At 45.5% G+C, this 26,141-nt stretch overlaps 1 protein-coding gene across 1 annotated transcript in view; it reads left to right on the forward strand.

The window, feature by feature from the left end:
• Positions 1–26,141, forward strand: part of DDX43 (DEAD-box helicase 43) — a 344,939-nt gene that overhangs the window by 205,787 nt on the left and 113,011 nt on the right. Inside the window, exons 10-12 of the mRNA XM_030199037.1 lie at positions 45–145; positions 14,790–14,877; positions 21,347–21,474. Coding sequence (XP_030054897.1) covers positions 45–145; positions 14,790–14,877; positions 21,347–21,474 — 317 coding nt within the window. The remainder of the gene's footprint in view (positions 1–44; positions 146–14,789; positions 14,878–21,346; positions 21,475–26,141) is intronic.

Consider the following 26,141-nt stretch of genomic DNA (forward strand, 5'->3'; position numbering starts at 1 on the left):
TGCTTTTCAGGCATGTCTCGTTTTTTTGTTTCTTTATATATTAGGTTTTGGATGAGGCAGATAGAATGTTAGATATGGGATTTGAACCTCAAATTATGAAGATTTTAATTGATGTGCGTCCTGATAGGCAGACAGTCATGACAAGGTGAGTCCACATGAATTCTTCTTAAGGTTTTGTTTTTCTTAAAAGAACAGGGTATACTATTGATTGTTACCAATGAGATGTTATGTTTGTCACTTACCTCTTTCCCTATGTAACAGATTGACAAATGCAGGTAACACTTACAGACTAACCAGTTCATTGAGGTATGAACTTTCAAGGACCAGGGTCCAGTTTGTCAGATGTATTATTCCTGTGGGAATTCTGCACCAAATAAATTACAATTCTGCACAAAAAGTTTCAAAATTCTGCGCACAAAGTTTGCAGATTCTACAAAATTCTGGGCACAGAACTTTCACATTTTTGCAGGCCCTTCCCTCCCACAGCATCCCCCTTTTTTGCAGCACCCTCACACCCAGAGCATCCCTTTTTTTTATAGCCCCTCCCATCCACAGTATCCCTTTTTTTTCTTTTCTTTTTTTACTGCCACCCACAGCATCCCCCTTTTTTGCAGCCCCTCTACCCACAGTATCCCCTTTTTTTTTTAACTGCCCCTCCCTCCAGTGACTCCTGCACTCATCCATTAGGTAGGGGACGAGGAGCTGCAGTGGGAGAACCTCTTCAGGGGCAGGAAAGAACCCCACTTTCCTGCCCCGCTGCCTTTGTTCTCTCACTAGTGCCTTGCTTTTTCGAAATGGCCACCAAGACTTCAAACGGTAATCTCACAAGATTACCGTTTGAAGTCTCGGCAGTCATTTTGAAAAAGCATAGCACCAGCAAGAGGGGGCAGGAAAGAGTGGGGTTCTTATTTTATTTATGTGTTTTACAATCTTTACATGATAAACATGCAATGGAAATACATTGAAAAGACTGAGTACAACTTAATGAAGTAACATATCAAGGTAATATTTAGATCAATTTTTTCAGTTCTTTAGACCACAATAATGTGAGGAGGGTGATTAAATAGACTAGGAGATCAAAATAAGAATAATCTAGAACAATAGTAAATGGCCTGGCCTGTATTCCCATTTAATTCTCTAAATAATCAGTTGACCTTCTCGTGCTCCTTTGGTTTAATGGATAGCTTTTTCATTTCTAAGAATGTTTTAAGATGGGCTGGTTAAAAAAAAACATATTTGTTACCCATATATTTTACTAGACACTTGCAGGGATATGCTAGAAGATATGTTGTGCCCAAAACCCTTGTCTCTTCTCTAAGAGCCAAGAATTGTTTCCTTCTATCTTGTGTTTTAGTAACATCTGGGAAAATCTAAATTCTTTGACCACAAAATGTTTTTAAAGAGTTTTTGAAGTATGTCTTCATCACAGAGTTCAAGTCTTGTTCAAATATAAATGAAACTATTAAAGTTCGACGTTGTGCCACTTCAGAAATTGATTCTTCTAGTAGTGCTGAAATATCCTGAATTCCTTGTGTATTTTGTTGGTTTAAAGGCAGGTTGCTTGAGAATATTGGTTCTGAGCCATTAGGCCTAGCTTCAGACTGTAAAGGTATCGGCAAGTAATAAATCTTAAGTGGCAGTATTGCTGAAGCAGGATATAGTAATATTTCCTGTAGGTATTTTTTAAAAAGGTCGACTAAGCTCATTCCCAGTACAAAAGGAAAATTCAGTATTCTCAGGTCCAAACATCTGTTAAAGTTCTCTATTTGTTCTATCTTCCTATGTATCATAGATTTATCAGTTGTCAAAACCTCAGTAGTAGCTTTTAAATTTTTCAGCTCATGCTGCATTTGTTCCGTTTGCATTAATGATTCCTGTTTAGTCTTTTCTAATGAAATTGTTAAAGAATCGACTTTACTTACAAGTTGAAAAGTGTCTTGTGCAGTTTTAAAGATCACCTTGTTCCACTCAATGTGGAAATTAAAAAGAGTAAGACCTTTCTTCCCAAGGACCGTCTTCCGTAACCTGGTACAGTCAATGGTACTCAGCCATCTAGACTATTGCAACGCACTCTATGCTGGCTGCAAAGAGCAAATAAGAAACTTCAGAGAGCCCAGAACACTGCAGCTAGACTTGTATTCGGTAAAACAAAATATGAAAGTGCTAAACCCCTACGAGAAAAGCTACACTGGCTTCCACTTAAAGAACGCATCATGTTCAAAATGTGTACCCTGGTTCACAGAATCATTCACAGAGATGCCCCAGCCTACATGTCAGATCTGATAGACTTACCACCCAGAAACGCTAAAAAATCGTCTCGCACATTCCTTAATCTTCACTTCCCCAACTGTAAAGGTCTAAAATACAAACTAACGCATGTGTCAACCTTTCCCTACTTGAGCACGCAACTTGAAAGCGATCTATGAACTAACTTCCGCAAACTACTGAGGACCCATCTCTTTAACAAGGCATACCACAAAGATCAACAAATGTGAACTTCTACACATATATCCAGAATTGCCTTACGATATTTGCTTATTGTCCTACTATCATGCTTTATCATTATCATGTTACCCAAGATCCTTATGCAATACTAAATGTCTATTTTCTTATATTTCCACTAATCATGATGTAATTGTAAGCCACATTGAGCCTGCAAAGAGGTGGGAAAATGTGGGATACAAATGTAATAAATAAATAAATAAATCCTGTAGAGCTTTCCAGATTGCCTCCAGAGTAATATCCATGGGAGAGAAAATCTCCAAGTTCGTTTCCTCCGCGGTTTGGGTGGGTGCGGCACTGTTCGAGGTCCGGCCGATTTCGACTTCCGATTCAGCCTGGGCCTCCACTCTCCGCCCAAGAAATGCTGGACACGGAGGAGGATTATTATCCGGAGGTGATAACGATGTTTCTAATCCCAAGAGAGTCGTTGCTCCTCCTTCGGCTCTCAGCTCGGGTCCATCCAATCTGGTAAGTTGGATTCCAATTGCATATCAATCTATTGTCTGCTGAATCGGGGATGAAGTTCTGGCCAACGGTGTTTGGCCCTTCACTGTCCCCTTTCTCTTGGTGTGAGGCATATTGAAAGGAAAAAAAATTTGAAGCAAACACCAGCAAACAATATCGATCGATCAGCAATCGTGTTCAGGCCGCCATCTTGACATGCCCCCTCCAACACGAGCGGGATTCTTTCCTTTCCCTGAAGAGGTCACTAGACCGCCAGGACTTCAGTGCTCAGGTAGGCTGGGTGGTGGGAGCACAGAAATAGTGAATTCTGTGCAGCTGGGGAATTCTGCACTCTGCATCACGCAGAATTCCAGCAGGAGTAATGTATGAAGTTCAGAAGGGTGTGTGTGTATATATCTTTGGAAAAATGTATGGGGGGAGAGGAGTGGAGGAGTGGCCTAGTGGTTAGAGTGGTGGACTTTGGTCCTGGGGAACTGGGTTCGATTCCCACTGCAGGCACAGGCAGCTCCTTGTGATTCTGGGCAAGTCACTTAACCTTCCATTGCCCCAGGTACAAATAAGTACCTGTATATAATATGTAAGCCGCATTGAACCTGCTATGAGTGGGAAAGCGCGGGGTACAAATGTAATAAAAATACAAAATAAAACGGTTTTCTCTTTAAAGAAAAAACAAAAAAAAATAGCATTCTTCCGTGTTGCTTGCAGCAGTTACATATTGAACATACATGATTTTTAAGTCTGTTCAGTAGAACAGAGGGGCTTGTGAGATAGTGCTGAATTTTTTTTTATATGTTTTCCCTACTCTTCCTTCCCGCCCCCTGCCCCAGTTATAACTTTGGAATGCTTAGACCAACCTGCACCAAAGTTCATGCAGAGGTGGCTTAAATGTCATGTTCTCTCTCCTTACCTTCACATGAAGTTTAAGTAAAGTAAGCCCTAACAGGGAATTTGACCTTTCCACAATTGATTTATGAATGATATAAGGGAGGAAAAAAAAATCTTATTGCATGCATATTAGTACATAAGTACATAAGTAGTGCCATACTGGGAAAGACCAAAGGTCCATCTAGCCCAGCATCCTGTCACCGACAGTGGCCAATCCAGGTCAAGGGCACCTGGCACGCTCCCCAAACGTAAAAACATTCCAGACAAGTTATACCTAAAAATGCGGAATTTTTCCAAGTCCATTTAATAGCGGTCTATGGACTTGTCCTTTAGGAATCTATCTAACCCCTTTTTAAACTCCGTCAAGCTAACCGCCCGTACCACGTTCTCCGGCAACGAATTCCAGAGTCTAATTACACGTTGGGTGAAGAAACATTTTCTCCGATTCGTTTTAAATTTACCACACTGTAGCTTCAACTCATGCCCTCTAGTCCTAGTATTTTTGGATAGCGTGAACAGTCGCTTCACATCCACCCGATCCATTCCACTCATTATTTTATACACTTCTATCATATCTCCCCTCAGCTGTCTCTTCTCCAAGCTGAAAAGCCCTAGCCTTCTCAGCCTCTCTTCATAGGAAAGTCGTCCCATCCCCACTATCATTTTCGTCGCCCTTCGCTGTACCTTTTCCAATTCTACTATATCTTTTTTGAGATACGGAGACCAGTACTGAACACAATACTCCAGGTGCGGTCGCACCATGGAGCGATACAACGGCATTATAACATCCGCACACCTGGACTCCATACCCTTCCTAATAACACCCAACATTCTATTCGCTTTCCTAGCCGCAGCAGCACACTGAGCAGAAGGTTTCAGCGTATCATCGACGACGACACCCAGATCCCTTTCTTGATCCGTAACTCCTAACGCGGAACCTTGCAAGACGTAGCTATAATTCGGGTTCCTCTTACCCACATGCATCACTTTGCACTTGTCAACATTGAACTTCATCTGCCACTTGCACGCCCATTCTCCCAGTCTCGCAAGGTCCTCCTGTAATCGTTCACATTCCTCCTGCGACTTGACGACCCTGAATAATTTTGTGTCATCGGCGAATTTAATTACCTCACTAGTTATTCCCATCTCTAGGTCATTTATAAATACATTAAAAAGCAACGGACCCAGCACAGACCCCTGCGGGACCCCACTAACTACCCTCCTCCACTGAGAATACTGGCCACGCAATCCTACTCTCTGCTTCCTATCTTTCAACCAGTTCTTAATCCATAATAATACCCTACCTCCGATTCCATGACTCTGCAATTTCTTCAGGAGTCTTTCGTGCGGCACTTTGTCAAACGCCTTCTGAAAATCCAGATATACAATATCAACCGGCTCCCCATTGTCCACATGTTTGCTTACCCCCTCAAAAAAATGCATTAGATTGGTGAGGCAAGACTTCCCTTCACTAAATCCGTGCTGACTTTGTCTCATCAGTCCATGTTTTTGTATATGCTCTGCAATTTTATTCTTAATAATAGCCTCCACCATCTTGCCCGGCACCGACGTCAGACTCACCGGTCTATAATTTCCCGGATCTCCTCTGGAACCCTTCTTAAAAATCGGAGTAACATTGGCTACCCTCCAGTCTTCCGGTACTACACTCGATTTTAGGGACTAGGCGTGCCTCCAGGAGCAGTTTGAGAAGCACCAATGTAGTAAATGCCCTGTTGGAGAATGGAACTCCGTTTCCTTTTTACTGTAATTTTTTATTTCAGGCTCTGAACATCATGATAAAATAATGTTCCTCCAGTACAGATTTATCCTTTATGGAATATTCTGAAAAACAGAACACTACATCAAAATACCCAACCTACTCAACACCAAATGCACATCATACCCATCTATACCCCCCTCCACCTACAACATTTAGAAACCAACTACCCCCCACCCTCTACCTATCCCTCCTTCCTCCCTCTCCCAGCCCCTATATCTTCCCTCTAGGGCAGTAGATATCAGTCACTATTCAGTTTTTGATTGTGTTCCTATAATCAATGTATTGGTATCATACTTCTCAATTTTACCCTTTTTGCTTTTAAGCATGGCTTGTCATACTGCATCACTGCCCCCACCATTTGCTCACGTGGGGTATCTTCTCTTTTCCAATTCTTCACCACTAGGGAAAGAGGAAGAGGAATACATTTAATATACTTCCTTTTTGTGGTAAAACGAAAGTGGTTTACATATTGTATACAGGTACTTTCTCTGTCCCTAGTAGGTTCACAATCTCTTTTGTACCTGGGGCAATAGACTACTACTACTACTACTATTTAGCATTTCTATAGCGCTACAAGGCATACGCAGCGCTGCACAAACATAGAAGAAAGACAGTCCCTGCTCAAAGAGCTTACAATCTAAGAGCTTACAATAGAGGGTGAAGCAACTTGCCCAAGGTCATAAGTAGTTACAGTGGGACTTGAACCTGGTTCTCGGACCACTGCATTAACCATTAGGCTACTGTTCCACTCCTTTACTCTTGCCATTAAAATCATAAGCCCTGTTAACAGTGTTGTATCTCCCTTTCCCTGTCTCTACTCCTTCCCCTATTTCTTTCAACCCCTGTTCCAAGTGTCTAGGTTTTACAAACTACTAAGAACACATCAAGGGACTGTCATCGTTTTTTGTAGTGCAATTCATCCTATCCAATTCTTCAGAAGCTTAGCTCACCTCTGCATCTCCCACATTGTATGCTGGACTAAAGGGGGCGGGGTTGTTCAAGTGAAAATAACTGATCCACTTGTTCTGAGATTCTGATCTCTAAATATCCAAGGTTCCTTCCCTTGCTACCTTAAAAGGAATTGATGTTTCCATATCATCATGCTGATCAATCCATAGACTGGTGGGTTGTGTCCATCTACCAGCAGGTGGAGATAGAGAGCAATCCTTTTGCCTCCCTATATGTGGTCATGTGCTGCCGGAAACTCCTCAGTATGTTCTCTATCTCAGCAGGTGGTGGTCACACACAGCAGCAGCTCTGGCTAGGTCTCCAAGCCTAATTTTTAGGTTTTGTTGAGTACCTGGGGTTGAGGGCTCTTCTTGAGCAAGTGCAAACCTGGTGGTGCCAGGTCCCTCCTTTTCTCCCCCCTCCCGCTGGCTCTGTTTAAAAAAAAAAAAAAAAAAATTTTTGGACGTCCTTTAAGGGCATTTATTTCAATGTTTATTTCAGCGTTTATTGCAGCTGCTCACTGGGACACCAGTTCGTTACAGCTCGGAGCGAGAAGCAGGTAATTTTACCTTTTTATAGCGGGCAGGGGGTTCCCCATTCAGTCTCCATGTGGCATATGGCGTCTGAGGGCGAGGGCGCGAAGATTCGCTCCCCGGTCTGCGTGTGTGTGTCTAGTGAGGATGCGGGGGTTTCAAAGCCTGAATCGCCTTTGTTGAGCATCAGTTTGGAGGTCCGGTCAGTGTCCCGGTTCTTCCTCCGGTGCGGCGTTTTTCCCGCCATAAGCGCCCATCCCCCGCTGCTCGCCCACTCCATGTTGGCCGGCCACTCTGCTCGGACAGCTTCTTCTTGGGCCGCCCTCGAGCTGGGAGACGTTAATACTATGGTCGCCCTTGATTCGGGCGACGGTAAGAAAGCGGCCAAAGTTAAGCGCCGTTCTTCCCACGCGGCTCCTTCTTGGAATTTCGCGCCGGACGCCATTTTGGATGCGCAGCACGTTTCTCCCCCCGCTCTTGCGAGCGCCGGTTGAGGGTGCGTCTAGGGCCGTGGCCCAAGCTGCAGAAGTGCACAGTTCGGGGGGATTCTCCCCTGAGTTCATTTTGCTGCTGCATCAGGCTTTTCTTATGCAAAACGCTGCCCCTGCCCCCCTGTCTGATAAAGGGGTTGAGGCCTCCGGAAGCAAACGCCCTTGGGTGGATTTCCAGGCCCTAGAGTCTCTGTCTCCTCTGATGTAGATGAGGGCAGCGTATCTGAGTTCTCCCAACGGTCCTTTGGGGATTCCTTGGAGGAGACGGATTCCCGCTCGGATGGAGCGGATGACCCCTCTGCAGCGCGGATCTTTCGCTCAGAGGATTTGCTCAACCTGTTAGTGCAGGCCATGAGCATATTGAAGATTTCCTCTCCGGAGGACGTCTCTCCCTCAGCCTCTGTTGGCTCTGCCATTATGCTGGGGACAAAGCGCCCGCCTAGAACCTTCCACGTGCATGAGGCCATGCGCACCTTGATTTTGGCTCAATGGGATGTCCCAGAAGCGAGCCTCAAAGTGGCTAGGGCTATGTCCCGCCTCTATCCTCTGCCTGAAGGTGAACGGGAGGCCTTTCTTTGGCCTACCGTGGATTCTTTAATCACTGCGGTGACTAAGCAAACGGCATTGTCGGTGGAAGGTGGCACGGCCCTAAAGGACGCCCAAGACAGAAGATTGGAGGTGGCCTTAAGGTCGTCCTTCGAGGCGGCTGCTTTAAGTTTGCAGGCCTCAGTTTGCGGCTCCTATGTGGCCAGAGCGTGCCTGACGATTGTGCAGCGGGCTTCCCCTTCAGATCCTTCCTTGAGGGCTGATTGGCCGGCCCTGGAATCGGGCTTGGCATATTTGGCAGACTTGCTGTATGATGTCTTGAGAGCCTCAGCTAAAGGTATGGCTCAGACAGTCTCTGCGCGGCGTTGGCTTTGGCTGAAGCATTGGTCTGCTGACCACGCCTCTAAGTCTCGCCTGGCTAAGTTGCCTTTTAAAGGCAAGCTGCTCTTTGGGGTCGAGCTGGACAAGATTGTGACCGATCTCGGCACGTCTAAGGGCAAGAGGTTACCGGAGGTCAGGGCTCGGGCCAGTGGTGTCCGCCCCGGTTCCTCCAAAGGACTGTTTCAGGAAGCCCGTCGGTATTGCCCGGGCAGGTCGGGCTCCTCTGCCCCCTCTTCCTTCAAAAGGAACTTCTCCCCCAAGCAGCATTCCTTTCGTAGAGACCGCCGTCCCGGAGGTGCGTCCTCCGGTCCTCCCCCAGGGTCTCGTACCCAATGACGGGGCCCTGGGCCATGGCTCAGAGCAGATTGGAGGACGCCTATCCTCGTTTCTGGGCGAGTGGACCAGGGTAACTTCAGACGCTTGGGTGCTGGAAGTCATCAGAGACGGCTACAAGCTAGAGTTCTGCCGACCCTTAAGAGATGGGTTTGTGCAGTCTCCCTGCAAGTCTCCGGTCAAAGCTGTGGCAGTGCAGCAGACTTTGGACAATCTGATCCGCCTGGGTGCGGTCGTTCCGGTGCCAGAAGATCAGCTTGGCAAGGGACGTTACTCCATTTACTTTGTGGTACCAAAGAAAGGAGGTTCTGTACGGCCTATCCTCGACCTCAAAGGGGTCAATCGGGCCTTGAAAGTTTGGCACTTCCGAATGGAGACTCTCCGCTCTGTGATAGCGGCAGTGAAGGCAGGGGAGTTCCTGGCATCCTTGGACATCAAGGAAGCTTACTTGCATATTCCCATCTGGCCTCCTCATCAACGCTTTCTGCGTTTTGCAGTCCTGGGCCGACACTTCCAGTTCAGAGCCCTCCCGTTCGGGTTGGCTACTGCTCCGCGGACCTTCTCCAAAGTAATGGTGGTCACCGCGGCCTTCCTACGAAAGGAAGGAGTACAAGTCCATCCTTATCTGGACAACTGGTTGATCCGAGCCCCCTCTTATGCAGAGTGCGGCAGAGCTGTAGACCGGGTGATTGCTCTTTTGAGCTCCCTGGGGTGGATCATCAACTGGGAGAAAAGCCAGCTGCGCCCGACTCAGTCCCTGGAATATCTGGGAGTTTGTTTCAACACCCAAGTGGGCAGAGTGTTCCTGCCGGACAATCGGATTGTCAAGCTTCAGGCTCAGGTGGACCAGTTCCTAGTAGCCTCTCCTCTTCGGGCTTGGGACTATGTGCAGCTGTTGGGCTCTATGACGGCCACGATGGAAGTAGTGCCCTGGGCCAGGGCTCATATGAGACAACTACAACTCTCTCTGCTGCAGCGCTGGACTCCAGTGTCGGAGGATTACGCTGTGCGCCTTCCCTTGGACCTAGCAGTGCGCAAGGCGCTGAGCTGGTGGCTGAGGACAGACAAGTTGTCCACAGGAATGCCTCTTTTGACCCCGGAGTGGGTTGTCGTCACGACGGACGCCTCTTTGACAGGCTGGGGAGCCCACTGCTTGGGAAGGACAGCGCAGGGGCTCTGGTCTCCTGCAGAGGCAAAGTGGTCTATCAACCTCCTGGAACTCAGAGCCATTCGGTTGGCGCTTTTGGAGTTTCTCCCGGTACTGGCGTTCAAGCCAGTGCGGGTCCTGTCGGACAATGCCACGGCTGTGACCTATGTCAATCGCCAGGGAGGTACCAAGAGCGCCCCTCTAGCCAAGGAGGCCATGAATCTATGCCAGTGGGCTGAAGCGAACCTGGAACAGCTGTCGGCGGCCCACATTGCCGGAGTCATGAATGTCAAGGCGGACTTTCTCAGTCGCCATACCTTGGATCCCGGAGAGTGGCAGTTATCGGCTCAGGCGTTCTTGGACATCACGAAGCGCTGGGGCCAGCCAAGCCTAGATCTGATGGCGTCATCGGCCAATTACGAAGTGCCGCGTTTTTTCAGCAGAGGACGGGACCCTCGATCTCTGGGAGTAGATGCTCTCCTCCAACAGTGGCCGACACAGGAGCTTCTCTGTGTTCCCGCCCTGGCCCATTTTGGGCAGGGTGCTAGACCGGGTGGCAAAGCATCCCGGCCGGGTAATCCTGGTGGGTCCGGACTGGCCCAGACGTCCCTGGTATGTGGACTTGATCAGGCTCTCAGTGGACGGCCCTCTGCGGCTGCCAGCGGAGCAGGGCCTGTTGCATCAGGGTCCCGTGGTGATGGAGGATCCCTCCCCCTTTGGTCTTATGGCCTGGCTATTGAGCGGCAGCGTCTGAGGAAGAAGGGCTTCTCAGACAAGGTCATCGCCACTATGCTGAGCGCGAGGAAGCGCTCTACTTCTACTGCTTACGCCAGGGTTTGGCGTACCTTTGCATCGTGGTATGAGGCAGGCTCACTTTCTCCCTTCACTGCTCCAATTTCTTCAGTGTTGGCGTTCCTGCAAGAAGGTCTGGAGAAAGGCCTGTCGCTCAGTTCCCTTAAAGTCCAGGTAGCGGCTCTGGCTTGCTTCAGGGGCCGCCTGAAGGGTGCTTCCCTGGCTTCGCAGCCAGATGTGGTACGCTTTCTCAAGGGAGTTAATCACCTGCGTCCTCCTCTGCACTCAGTGGTACCTGCGTGGAATCTCAATCTGGTGCTAAGAGCCTTGCAGAAGCCGCCTTTTGAACCCTTGTCGAGGGCATCTCTGAAAGACCTGACGTTGAAAGCAGTCTTTTTGGTGGCTATCACTTCAGCCAGAAGAGTTTCCGAGCTCCAGGCGCTATCATGTCGAGAGCCCTTTCTGCAGTTCACTGAGGCAGGAGTGTCTATTCGCACAGTGCCTTCCTTCCTGCCCAAGATTGTTTCTCGCTTCCATGTGAATCAGCAGCTCTGTCTCCCATCCTTTCGTAGGGAGGACTACCCAGAGGAGTACTCTGCTCTCAAATATCTAGATGTGAGACGATTCATCATCAGATACTTGGAAATGACCAATGATTTCCGGAAGTCGGATCATCTGTTTGTCCTGTTTGCAGGTCCTCGTAAGGGTCTGCAGGCTGCTAAGCCTACAGTGGCAAGATGGGTCAAGGAAGCCATTGCAGCGGCTTATGTGGCCGCGGGGAAGGTGCCGCCTATCCGGCTGAAGGCTCACTCCACTAGAGCTCAGGCGGCCTCGATGGCAGAGGCCGTGTCCGTCTCCTTGGAAGAGATTTGCAAGGCGGCAACTTGGGTATCGGCTCATACCTTCTCCAGGCATTACCGCTTGACTGTGGCTGCTCGGGCGGAGGCCCGGTTTGGAGCTTCAGTGTTGCGGTCAGGGATTTCTATGTCCCGCCCTGGGTGAGTACTGCTTCGGTACATCCCACCAGTCTATGGATTGATCAGCATGATGATATGGAAGGTAAAATTATGTATCATACCTGATAATTTTCTTCCATTAATCATAGCTGATCAATCCATAGCCCCTCCCAGATATCTGTACTGTTTTTATTCTGGTTGCATTTCAGGTTCAAGTTTAGTCTTCAGTTCCTGTTCAGGAGGACTTCGTGTTCAAGTTTTTGCAGTTGGATTCTTCAGGAGTTGAGACGATTTTGTGTTACAGTGAGCTGCTGCATTCCTCTCCCCTCTGTTTTACGGGGCTGGATTGAGACCTAAATTCTGCCGGCGCTCCCTCCCGCTTCGTGCGGCAGTAGGGCAGCTTTGTACCCCTCCCGCTTCGGCGGTGTTAGGGTCAGTCAGCTCCTCCCGCGGTTGCAGTTGCAGGATAAGCCAGATCCCCCCGCATCGGCTGGGTGGTGTCCCTCCCCCGCTCCGCGGGGATGAGCTGGACGGATTCCCCTCCCCCACTTGTGTGGGGATGAGCTGGGTTAATTCCCCTCCCCCGTTTCGGCGGTGGTGAGCTGGGCAGAGTGTCCCTTTGTGGGTGTAATTCTCTAAGTGCTGAGTCCTGCGGATGGAGCTTGGATATCGACATACTGAGGAGTTTCCGGCAGCACATGACCACATATAGGGAGGCAAAAGGATTGCTCTCTATCTCCACCTGCTGGTAGATGGACACAACTCACCAGTCTATGGATTGATCAGCTATGATTAATGGAAAGAAAATTATCAGGTATGATACATAATTTTACCTTTTCTTTCCTTGGGATGGTTCCCTACCAAGCTTCTGTCTTTTCCATATTCATTATAGAACTTGAATCCCCTAAATAGAATGATTTTTGAGGTTTTCCTCAAAAAAGCAGCATCATCTACATTTATAGCAAATTTATAAGCGGCCACATTTCCTCAGAGGACAATTCCAGAAGAGGAAGAAACTAGATCTGCCTCATCAATAAGTCTTCTCTATAAGATGTACTGGAGGATATGTATACAGAAGACCTATCACTCAGTGTAGGAGAAAGGCATCTGACACTAGTCTGACACAAGCCTGGAACAGAACTGAAGGACTTTGTTGTTAAGATGTGTGGCTAATACATCTACTGAGGGCGGTGCTGCACTCTCGGAAGACCTTGCAGGCTACACCCATATTAAGAGACCACTCGTGAGGCTGCATTACTACTACTACTACTACTTAACATTTCTAGAGCGCTACTAGGGTTACGCAGCGCTGTACAATTTAACAAAGAGAGACAGTCCCTGCTCAAAGAGCTTACAATCTAATAGACAAGTGAACGGTTGGTCCGATAGGGGCAGTCAAATTGGGGCAGTCTGGATTCACTGAACGGTAAGGGTTAGGTGCCGAACGCAGCATTGAAGAGGTGGGCTTTAACCAAAGACTTGAAGACGGGCAGGGAGGGGGCTTGGCGTAAGGGTTCAGGAAGGTTGTTCCAAGCATAGGGTGAGGCGAGGCAGAATGAGCGGAGCCTGGAGTTGGCGGTGGTGGAGAAAGGTACTGAGAGGAGGGATTTATCCTGTGAACGGAGGTTACGGGCGGGAACGTAAGGGGAGATGAGGGTAGAAAGATAGTGAGGGGCAGCAGACTGAGTGCATTTGTAGGTAAGAAGGAGAAGCTTGAATTGAATTCAGTATCTGATCGGAAGCCAGTGAAGTGACCTGAGGAGAGGGGTGATATGAGTATATCTGTTCTGGCGGAATATGAGACGTGCAGCAGAGTTCTGAACAGACTGAAGGAGGGATAGATGGCTAAGTGGGAGGCCGGTGAGGAGTAAGTTGCAGTAGTCCAGGCGAGAGGTAATGAGAGTATTACCCTGCTCAGTCTGTCTGCCAGGCTGTTGTCCTTTTCCGCTGGGTAAGTGGTTCACAGGACCATCCAGTGAAGGAGGGCCCACTGCCTCCTGACAAAAGTGGTAGGATCTTGCACCCCAGTGCTTGTTTACATAATACATTGCAACTTTCCATTTGGATAAGAATAATTTGGTTCTATAGCCAATCTCTGAAAGCCTTTAGAGTGTTCCACATAGCCCTCAGCTTGAGGAGGCTAATATAGAGATCTGTGTTCTGAGCAGACCATATCCCTTGGGTGTGAAGCCCATCGACATGAGCTCCCCATCCCTGGTCGGATGCATCTGTTGTCAACACCTTCTGAAGAGATGAAATTTGGAATAGAAACCCCACAGTCAAATGAGACCGAATTGTCCACCAGAGAAGGGAGTGACCCAACTCTTGAATGGATCTGGATGACATCTGCTAGACTTCCAGCCACCTGAGACTACTGGGAAGCTATGGCCCACTGGACCTCTATCAAATGGAGAAGTGCCATGGGAATGATATGCACTGTGGAGGCCATGTGGCCCATCAATCTCAGCATCTGCCGAACTGTGACCTACTGCTTTGGACCTGCAAGGCAATTGCTACCAAGGCATCTGCTCTCACTAAGGGCAGCAAAGCCCCACTCATTCCTGCAGTGCTCTTTTTATAATTTTCCCAAAAATTGGTCCGTTTCTGGGGTACATTTGGATTTGGCATGGTATAAATAAAATAATTACTTATTACTCAGATGTGGTTTGATCTGTTAGACAGGTAACTTTCAGGCTTATTTTATGATCCTTTGTTTTAGAATTTGTTAAACAGTGCTGGCATCTTATACGTTTTTGCCTTTGCATGTTTCTGTAATAATATCTTTTTCCCTCCTAAATGCTATATTTTTTATTATTAAATCTCACCTAAGCGGATTTCACTTTTGAGTCACTTTGGTAATCCTCTTATTTGATTTCTCTATGGAGATCTAGTTAGGAATTAGACACAATACAGTATGCAAACACTGCTTATACTTTTTTAAGTATATGTTTGTAATTTCATTATTTTTTTTAATCATAAAACATCTGAAGAATTTCTACTTCACTGCATTCCCTTTTCATTTCACCTTAGTGCTACATGGCCAGATGGTGTTCGCAGACTTGCAAAATCATATTTGAAAGATCCAATGATGGTATATGTTGGGACTCTAGATTTGGCGGTGAGTTAACAATGTGTTTGACCAATTGTGTTAATCAACAGTGTCATAGCTACAATATTAGCAAAAAATTTATAAAAAAAAAAAAACAAATGTGTGGTCAGACTTAAAATAGAGTGGCATACTAGCCTGAAGAGGACCAGGAAGACAGTGATCTAATCTAATCTTTATTCATATTTCCCATTTTCCCAACCAATATGCTCTGCTCTGGTGTGCTGCAAATTCATCACTGGCTAATGCTCATATCCAGAACAGTAGCTGGCCGGGCCTGTCAGCACCTCGGATCAACGGATTCCAGTGGTGGTCTTTTATCACCAAGGACAAGCAGGCCATATCATTCTCACAACTGGGTGACTTCATCTGATGGATCCCAGTGCAGATGCTGCCTAGCACACTGTCTTTTTAAGAGACCTTTGGCAGCATCCCACTCTTCATGCATGGTACCTCCCTCCCAACTTGAAATCATGAAACCAGAAGTACTCAGTTTTCCACAGAACAGAGAGGTTGTATTTGTGATCTCTTCTCTGCACATTAATCTTTTACTTTTTTTTTTTTGTGCCTTTCCTGCAGATAGTTTTCTTTATAATTTTTCTTTATTTATTTTAATTAAAAAAAATTTTTTTTTTGGCCCTTCTAGTGTCCCTAGTTCCTATTTGCCCGGGTTTGTTTTCTTTCTTTTTCGACTCCAGAGGCCACCTTAGACCTGAACTCTGGTTGGGTTTCATTGACCCTGAGTGGCCTTTTCTGTCTCTCACCATTGAGCCATTTGATTTTGTGTTGACCGTTATCCCTTCTGTGTCCCAGAAGGTTCTCAGTGACTTTAAGCACTGTTCCCAATGTAACAGCCTCAAGCAAGCTTCTGCTCCCATCCTCCGGCACCCTGACCCTGCAAGAAATTTTTCGTGGAAGTAGATGCATCCTTGGTGAGCACAAGGACAATCCTCTTTCATGCCCACTCCAGGGGCAAGCTGCTACTGTGTGCGTCCCCCCCCCCCCCCCTGAAATATTCACCTTCTGAAAGGAATTACTCTATTGGGGACCAGGAATTGTTAGCAATTAAACTGGCTCTAGAGGAATAGTAACATCTGTTAGAGGGGCTCAGATGCCTTTTAAAGTCCTTACATCATAAGAATTTACTGTATCATCAGGAGGCCTCAGTCCCTGGCAGACGCACTGGTCTCTATTCTTTCGGTTTAATTTCATCTTGACTTATCGCCCTGCCGACAAGACTTTCAAGGCAGATGCTTTGTCCAGATCCATGGAGCCTGAGGAAGAATCTGTTCGTTTTCGACGTACATTGACCCAGCTAATATTCTTCCCACAGCTGTTGCAACCATATCCCTGGGCATGACTCTTGTACCTCACCGTCTACAGGAGATGATTCTCCATTGGGGCCACGCATCCAAACTGGCAGGCACTAAACACTTCATCTCCCAGACCTACTGGTGACCATCCTTAGTAAAGGATGTCCAGGAATTTGTTGCAGCCTGCCCTGAGTGCACTCAATACAAACCAGATTATCGAAGACCACAGGGCTTACTTCGTCCCCTACCCATACCTGAGAATCCTTGGATAAATCTCTATGGATTTCATCACCAACCTACCGAGGAAGATTTGGAAGAGGTAACTGGTGCCAAAGCTGATGAGTTGGAGAAACTGAATGAAATCTCTATAAACCTGGAAGATGTAATGGGACAGTTTGACAAATTGAAAAGTAGCAGATCTCCTGGACCAGATCATATTCATGAGTACTGATAGATTGTAAGCTCTCTTGAGCAGGGACTGTCCTTCCCCTTGTCTAAACTTGTACAGCGCTGCGTAACCCTGGCAGCGCTATAGAAATGCTAAGTAGTAGTAGTAGTAGAATTGAAAAATGAACTTGCGGAACTATTAGTAATATATAACTTATGTTTAAAATCGAGCATGGTACCCAGAAGATTGGAGGGTGGCCAATGTAACACCGATTTTTAAAAAAAGGTTTTCAGAGGAAATCTGGAGAATTATAGACCAGTGAGCCTGATGCCGGTGCCGGGCAAAATGGTAGAGACTATTATAAAGAAAAAAATTACAGAGCATATTAAAAAGCATTTGGTTTAGCAGAGTTTAAAAAAAGGTTTGGATGGTTTCCTAAAGGAAAAGTCCATAGACCATTATTAAATTGGACTTGTGGAAAATCCACTGTTTCTGAGATAAGCAGTACAAAATGTTTTGTGCTTTTTTGGGATCTTGCCAGGTATTTGTGACCTGGATTGGCCACTGTTGGAAACAGGATGCTGGGCTTGATGGACCTTTGGTCTGTCTCAGTATGGCAATACTTATGTACTTATGTAGCATGGATTAATGAGACAAAGCCAACATTGATTTAGTGAAGGGAAATCTTGCCTCACCAACCTATTACATTTCTTTGAAGGGGTGAACAAAACACATGTATAAAGGTGAGCCGGTCGCTATTATGTATCTGGATTTTCAAAAGGTGTTTGACAAAATACCTCATGAAAGACTCCAGAGGAAATTGGAAAGTCATGGGATAGGAGGTAGTGTCATATTGTGGATTAAATAATTGGTTAAAAGACAGAAAACAGAGAGTAGTGGTAAATGGTCAGTATTCTCAATGGAGAAGGGTAGATAGTGGGGTTCCCCAGGAGTCTGTGCTGGGACCTCTGCTTTTTAATATATTTATAAATGATCTAGAGATGGGAGTAACTAGTGAGGTAATTAAAATTGCTGATGACACAAAGTTATTCAAAGTTGTTAAATCGCGAGAAGATTGTGAAAATTTACAAGAGGACCTTACGAGACTAGGAGACTGGGCGTCTAACTGGCAGATGACGTTTAATGTGAGCCAGTGCAAAGTGATGCATGTGGGAAAGAGAAACCCAAATTATAGCTACGTAATGCAAGGTTCCACGTTAGGATTCGCCAACCAGGAAAAAGGGATCAAGGCGGTGGCGGCGTTGATGAACGTTGAAACCCTCTGCTCAGTGTGTGGCGGTGGCTACGAAAGCAAATAGAATGCTAGGTATTATTAGAAAAGGAATGGAAAACAAAAGTAAGGACGTTATAATGCCTTTGTATCGCTCCATGGTGCGACTGCACCTCGAATATTGTGTAATTCTGGTCGCCGCATCTCAAAAAAAAAAATAGTGGAATTAGAAAAGGTACAGAGAAGGGTGACGAAAATGATAAAGAGGATAGGAAGATTTCCCTATGAGGAAAGGCTGAAGCAGGTAGGGCTGTTCAGCTTGGAGAAAAGACGGCTGAGGGGAGATATGATAAAGGTCTATAAAATAATGAGTGGAGTGGAACGGGTAGATGTGAATCGCTTGTTTATTCTTTCCAAAAATACTAGGACTAGGGGACATGCAATGAAGCTACAAAGTAGTAAATTCAAAACAAATGAGAAAAAAGTTTTCTTCACTCAATGTGTAATTAAACCCTGGAATTCGTTGCCAGAGAAGGTAGTAAAAACAGTTAGCTTAGCAGGGTTTTAAAAAGGTTTGGATGGCTTCCTAAAAGAAAAGTCCATAGACCGTTATTAAAATGGACTTGGGGAAAATTCACTGCTTATATGTAGGATATGCAGCATAAAATGTATTGTATTTTTGGGGATCCTTCCAGGTACTTTTGACCTGGATTTGCCACTGTTAGAAACAGGATGCAGGGCTTGATGGACCTTCGATTTGTCCCAATATGGCAATACTTAAGTACTTATAAGTTCTAGTGAGCTCTTAATCGAGTTTTAGGAGTCAAGTTAAATTTCTCCTCTGGCTACCATCCTTGAACAAATGGACAAACAGGGTGAACCAACCAAAGCCTGAAGCTATTCCTGAGCATGTATGTGTCCACCTTACAGGATGACTGGGCACAGCTCTTATTGTGGGACGAGTTTGGTCATAACAGGGTTTTACTGCCACTGGAGCATCACCTTTCTGGGTTGTTTTCGGGCTTCATCCCCACATTCCGTGTGAGTGAGTTCCATTTCTGCTTGTGTGTGTAGGTTCCAGTGCAGCACCCATGAACGTTTTCATAAATTAGCTCTTCATTCTTTGTTGGACCTTTGGTTTGGGTGGTCTTTACCAGAGTCCTATATTTGGTTCTTTGTAGCTTTGTTTTATCTTTCATGTAGATACTTCTGTATAATTTTAGGATTATGAAATTTGTCCTCACCAATAAAATTTGTATCGCATCCTTCAACACATGTACAAACATCAATCAGCAGAGGGAGTGTATATGTGAAAGGTAATGATGGGTGAAGAGATTGAAATAAGGCAGATCTGCTCACCATTCTAAAATCCCATATAATTCCAGCAGTGCAGCAATTGCAAGATACAAACATCCTATGAAAATTTTCTTATACCTTTTTATTTGCCAAACCTGGCAAATATTTTTCATCCACTTTTTTAACGTCTTGAATTAAGGTGAGTGAAGCCCGTGCTGGTTAGGATAACATGGAGAAGCAAGAAGAGTGTTTTTTCATATGTCTTTTGTGGGTTCTGTGCTAACATTCAAGATATTTTAATGCCATGTTCATTTCCTATGTTGTAAACTTACATCATCTGAGTGGTTCAGGTTAATTGGCAAGATGAACGTTTAATGGAATGGAACCCGAACCAAGACGTTCCCCTGGGATCTCCTCTATCCCCCATCTTATTCAATGTTTATCTTATTGGATTGGGAAAAGATTTTTGGTTTCTTGGTATCAAATTAATTATTGTACACTGGTAATATCCCTTTTAGTTTTCAGTGCGGCTTACATTCTAGGTGAGACAAAAGCCGATAATGTTAGTGTGAGGTATGAGACCATTGGTGTAATGCATGGCTAAAAACATTATAGAAAAAGATAATGGATGATACTAGGAGGTAGAAGTCAATGGATTATTATGAAGCTGTCTTTGGGAAGAGAGAGGTTTTTAGCCCCTACCTGAAGGTAAGGTATCTGTTTTCTGTTCTGATGGCAATAGGTAGAGAGTTCCATATTTTAACTCCAAGTACAGGTATACAATATTATTCCTATGCTAGCGATATTGTTCTTTTATTACCTGTGCATGTTCATTTTGGTTTTTGGTTACAATGTATTCCTTAATGAGTACTGGTTTTGATATTACATATACCTGGATGTCTCTAAACCACCTTAAAATTAACCCTGATAAGACCAATATTTTTTGGGTTGGGAAATAGCAAGAGCTGATGCCTCAAATATACCCCAAATTGGCTGGAGTGGAAGTGTTTCTAAAGTCTAATATTGTTAGGTATTATCTTATACTCTTGTTTCTCCATGGAGTTACATATCAAGTGATTCTGAAATGTTTTTCTTTAGTTACAATTACTAATGAGACTGAAGCATTATTTAGAGTTAGATCGATTTCAATGCATTATTCAGTCTTTGGTCCTTTTAACATTAGATTATTGTAATGTGGTCTATATGGGTCTCCCTCAAAAACAATTATGTAGGCTGCATGCAATTCAAAATGCTGCAGCTAAACTTGGGTGATAAGAGATTTGAACATGTGACTCCATATTTGATCCGATTGCATTGGTTATCATTACAAGCCAGAACTGAATTCAAGATCTTAATTTTTGTTTGTAAAATTTTGTATGGCTTTGTTCCACGTTACCTATAAGAATACGTAACATATATTCCTCCTAGGTGCCTCTTCTCAGTATATATTATATTGGTGAAATGTACTAAGGTCTGCTGCAGGTTGTGGACCACAGAACAACATTCAGGTGGTAAGGGGGCTGAATTATGGAATCATCTTCCCAATTTTATTAGGAATATTAAGAAATATGTCATTCCGTCATAATCTGAAGACTTGTTGGTTCAGGAAAATATCTGACTGGAAATATCTAGTGTTGCTGTCGTCATTTATTCTTTTTTTAATATTTTTTTTTGTAGCTTGGAAACTTTTTAATATTATATCTGACTGTTATTAGTAACAGCAAAACTACCCCACTCAATGTTGTTATACTCATTTCCTCAGTGGTAGAATTCACTGATATCAAAGCGTTTTGTTAGTGAGATTTACAGCACCAACCTACTGTTGGGCAACACAGTAGATATTTTAAATCTATGTTTAACTCAATTTCCTTTTTAATCATAGTGTATTTATCAAATCAACTGTTTTTACTTACCTATAGATGATGAAAGTTTAAATGATGCCGGTTGGGGACTAGCATTCGACATGCATGTTTCGCTATCCAAACTTTTTCAAGGACCATCCCCTAAAATAATCATATAGCCAGTTTTACTGGACTCCAAAAATCTTTTTTGAGCTGGAAATTTTGGATTGTTATATTACTTGCCATGTTTATATCTTGTAATCTGCTCTGAACTGAAGGGTTGAGCTGAATATAAATGTATTAAATTAAATCATCGTTTTTAGAACTCAATGACAACAAAGTGGTTCTCAAGCTGGAATTTATAGGTTGTGTAAAGTATGGAAAATATAAAATGACTTTCTTGATTTTGTAGGCAGTAAATACTGTTCAGCAAAAGATAGTAATTCTTCCCGAAGAAGAAAAACGAGCTTATACAAAGCATTTCATCCATAGTTTGAAGCCTCAAGACAAAATCATTATATTTGTTGGAAAGAAGCTCATGTATGTATAAGTTTAAGTTTTATATCTAATAACCACATTGTATAGTGTTTTCTAACTTTGAATATCTGTCTAGGATTTGTTCTGTCTAAAGATTCTGCACGCTTTCCTCCCCATCCAGTCTTACTCTTCTTTCTCCAGACTCCTTAATGAGAGTAATTAGTATAACAAGTCAAAGTTGTTTCTGCCTTATGGTTCATTAGTTCTGCCAGCCAAAAACACTCATAATTGAGTGATGCAGTGGCTTATCCAGCTAAAAACAAAACATTTTTGGGGCTTCTATATATATTCAGTTTTCCTTCAAATTGATGCTGCCTCCTACCATCACCTCACTGGTAAGAGGAGCCCTCCCTTTCTAGAAAGACTAGATGCCATAAAAAGGTCACAGTAGAACCACTAGAGGTCTCCACCCTCTAAACTTCATAGAACCTTAGTGGTCTCTATGTACATATAAATATATGAAATATGTAGATATTCACAAATTTCAGTTCTGGATGAATCGGTTAAATTCATCAGTATAATTTTGATACCATGGCCTCCTCCAAAATTACCTGCAGAAGCAGAACCAGTTTTCTTTTAATTCTCTGATGTATGAAAAAAGAGTTCTGAAAAAGGAAAGACTCGGTGGTAAAGATTTTCTTTTAATGTAGTCAAAAGAAGTGAGGTTCAGCATAAGTTGCTAGTAAATCACCATCTCTCAGTCCAAATCTTCCATTATTAATACTGACCTAATAGTTGTTTGAGGAAGATTAAAAAGAAAAAAACAGAAGGCAAATAGCAAAACTGGAGAAAAGGTTCAGATAGAACTAAGGAACCTTCATGACCTAAAAACATAACCATTTTTGATGATTCAAGGAATCTTGCTACTTGTATAAACAATATCTTACCCAAGATTGTCCCCATTTATATCAGTGTTACCAGTATGAAGCCAGAAAGGCTCTTCTGAGAGATTTCAACTAAATCATTATCCTATTCCTGATACAAAGTTTGTAATTCCTCATTGTGTTTGCAATAGCAAAATCATTTCCTGTAATGGAGATCCTCCTTGGTAGTGTTTTCAGAAATATTCCCCATTCCATGCACAGGACCCAAGAGGTAGGCAGAGCTCCGAAGTCTCAATTCATAGCTGAGATGATGGTACAGGGATGAGGGATTTAGATTTGTTGGGAACGGATCAACATTCTGGGAAAGGGGAAGCCTGTTCTGAAAGGACGGACTCCACCTTAACCAGGATGGAGCTAACTTTTAAAAAGAAGATAGAGCAGCTTTTAAATTAAAACTGGGGAAAAAAACAACAGTTGTCCAGGAGTGCATGATGCGGTGTGGAGTATCCTTGAAGGATGTTATTGAAATAGGACATATAGAGAATTCCAACAGGTTTCAACAACAGTGAAAGAAAGCCAGGAGTGTTTAAGGAGAGAGCAGGGTAAAAGATTCACATTATTCCCGTCAACTTCTAAGCAGTATGTAGATGCAAGGAAAAAACACAGTTTGAAGTGTCTATATACAAATGCTAGAAACCTTAAAAATAAGATGGGAGAGTTGGAATATATAGCACTAATTCTCCGAGGACAAGCAGGCTGCTTATTCTCACAAGTGGGGTGACGTCCACGGCAGCCCCTCCGATCGAAGATCTTCACTAGCAACGTTTGCTAGCCCTCGTGTGCGCATGCGCGATCGTCTTCCCGCCCGAACACGAGCGTGTTCACCAGTCTTCTTTTTTCCGTGGCTCAGTACGGCTGTTTACAGACGTTCTGCGCCTCAAGGAGACCCCCGCGCCTTTTTCGCTGCGTTCTTCCTTTCGGATGTGTCTGGAAAGTCTTCTGTCGCGTTCTTCGTCTTGTTTTAAAAAAAACAATGTGTATTTCCTCAGCAATCCTCCAGACCGTTCAAGACGCTTGGGTTATGCACTCCTACCAGCAGAGGGAGACTGAGAGCACTAAAACGTCTTATACAAGTAGCCTGTACAGACCTTCTACTAACCAGTATTTTCTCAGTCTCAGCAGAGGGTAGATGTGTGCAGCCTGTGCAGTGTACTCAGTCTGGTAGGCCCGTTTGGGGTTTCTAGATTGGGTTGTAAATGTTAGAGAACCCACACTTGGATCTCTATTACAGGGTGTAAGTCCTAGGGGGCTTCTTATTCCCTGTGGGGTGTCACACCCGGGTGGCCGGGTCCCTCCCCCTGTGCTCTTCCTCTGGAGGACTGCTTGACCTCGGAGGCGTTTAGGCATCAGCATCGAGGTTTAAAAATAAATAAACCTTTTAAAAGGCGGCTATTTTGGCCGTTCTTGTGGCAGTCCAGAGATAAAATGTCTTCAAGGGCATTCTTGCCTTAGGCGGTTTTGCCTATTAGTCTGTCAAAGCACAAAGCAACTGTTTCTTTTTATTGTGTTCGCGGCCATTATGTCTAAACCGGTGAGGTGTCGGTTTTGCACGAAGCGCGGCGTTGAAGTGAAAGGTGGCCAATGTAAATTTTGTGGGGATCCTACGTTGTCAGCGCTCTTGCCCCCCGTGCTTCCCCTGAGTCGGCGGAGGTGTTAGGCGGCGATTTGACCGCACATTCCAGGCCGGCAATGGCGGGGCCGGGTTTTGTGGGAAATGCAGCCATCTTGGCTGCGCCTCCTGGGTTGGCCTCGACGGAGCCGGTTTTGGCGGGAAGCGTGGCCCTTTTGGCCGCGCATTCCGTACCGGCACCAGGGGGACCCGTGTGTGGCGGGAAGCGCGCCTAGTTTAGCCGCGGATCACGCGATGGACCTGCCGCCTTGGGAGCGAGGGGGGTCCGTCGCGGAAACAGCGGGAAGTGTTGTTGGGGCTTCAGCAGCGTCGGGGGGGGGGGGTCTGGTTTCCCCCTTGAGTTTGTTTGGTCTCTGTATAATGCCTGGAGAGCTGGCCCCTCTCAGGCTGTTTGTTCCCCGGAGGCTGCTAGCTCAGTGGGAGTTAAGCGCCCACAGGTGGATATTTCGGAGCCTATGGAGATACTTTCTCTGCCTGGGTCGGAGGTTTGGAGTGACCCAGGAGAGGAGGATCTGTTAGATGAGTCTGAGGATCAGGATGGGCTAAGGCCTGAGGAAGATTCTTCAGTGGTTCGCATTTTTCATAACGAGGAGTTGTTAGAGCTCATTGATCAGGTGATCTCTACTTTGAAGTTTGCTCCGGCAGCCACTCCCTCTGCGGAGGGACCCCAGGTAGGTCCCTTGGTTAAGGGGATTCAGAGAGCCTCCCGTTCCTTTCCCATGAATTCGGACATTAGAGACATGGTTTTTCAGGAATGGTCTGTGCCGGAGGCTGCTTGTTAGGTGTCTAGGGCTATGGCACGGCTGTATCCCTTGCCTCCGGAAGATTTGGCCCTGCTGAAACCACCTACTGTGGATGCGGTGGTTACTAAGGCTAAGGCCATTCCGGTGAATGGCAGTACAGCCTTACGGGATCCTTAGGATAGGAAGCTAGAGTCCTTTCTGAAGCGCAGCTTTGATTTGTCGGCTTTGACCTTGCAAGCCTCGGTGTGTGGGGGCTTGGTAGCCAGCGCTTGTTTCCGTTGGGCGGAGAAGCTCTTGGATGAGCCTGCGTTAGATAGGACTGCTTTGGTTCAGGACCTGGCCAAATTGGAGATGGGGTCTTCGTTTTTGGCGGACACCCTTTATGATTTGCTAAGGGCTTCGGCTAAGAATATGGCTCTGGCGGTGACGGCTCGCAGGGCTCTTTGGCTTAGGGGCTGGGTGGCAGATGCGGCCTTTAAAGCAAAGTTGTGTTCTCTACCTTTCAAAGGTTCTATGTTGTTTGGAGAGGACTTGGATAAACTGATGAGTGGTCTTGGGGATACCAAGGTCTCAAGGTTGCCGGAGTTACAACCTAAGGCGGCTAGTCGGGGTGGTTCGGCTAGAGGTCGGTTTAAGGACGCGAGGCGGTACAGGCCGGGCACATTTGTATCTCCTTCTAAAAGCCGGTTTTTCCAGCGGACGCAGTCCTTTCGTGGGGGTCGTCGAGGAGGTCGGGACTCCTCCGGAGGTGCCGGAAATGGTAAGAAGTCCTCCTTATGAAGGTGTGCGGATCCAGCCTCTGGTGAAGGTCGGGGCGCGACTTTGTCTGTTTTATCAGAGGTGAACCCAAATTACTTCAGATCAGTGGGTGCTGGAGGTCGTTCGCGACAGTTATGCGCTCAAGTTCGAGCACCCGCTGCCGGATCTGTTTCTTCCCTCTCCTTGTCACTCTCGAGTCAAGTTAAAGGCTATTCAAGAGACTCTGGGTCGCTTAAACCAGTTGGGAGCTGTGGTACCTGTTCCTCGGCACGAGCAGGGAATGGGTTGTTATTCCATTTACTTTGTGGTGCCGAAGAAGGAGGACCCAGACCCATTTTAGATCTCAAGAGGGTCAATGGGGCGCTCAAGGTGCCATCCTTCCGCATGGAGACTCTGCGCTCAGTCATAGTGGCTGTTCGTCAGGGAGAATTTCTCACGTCACTGGATCTCATGGAAGCGTATCTGCACGTGCCGATTCGAGAGGCCCATCGGCGTTTCCTTCATTTTGCTGTTTTAGGGAGGCACTTTCAGTTCTGTGCTCTGCCTTTTGGTCTGGCAACGGCTCCACGCACCTTCTCCTAGATAATGGTGGTGGTAGCAGCGGCTTTGCGGAGGCAGGGAATTCTGGTGCATCCGTATCTGGACGATTGGTTG

This window comes from Microcaecilia unicolor, chromosome 3 (genome assembly GCF_901765095.1).
Source record: "Microcaecilia unicolor chromosome 3, aMicUni1.1, whole genome shotgun sequence".
NCBI classification, from domain to species: Eukaryota; Metazoa; Chordata; class Amphibia; order Gymnophiona; family Siphonopidae; genus Microcaecilia; species Microcaecilia unicolor.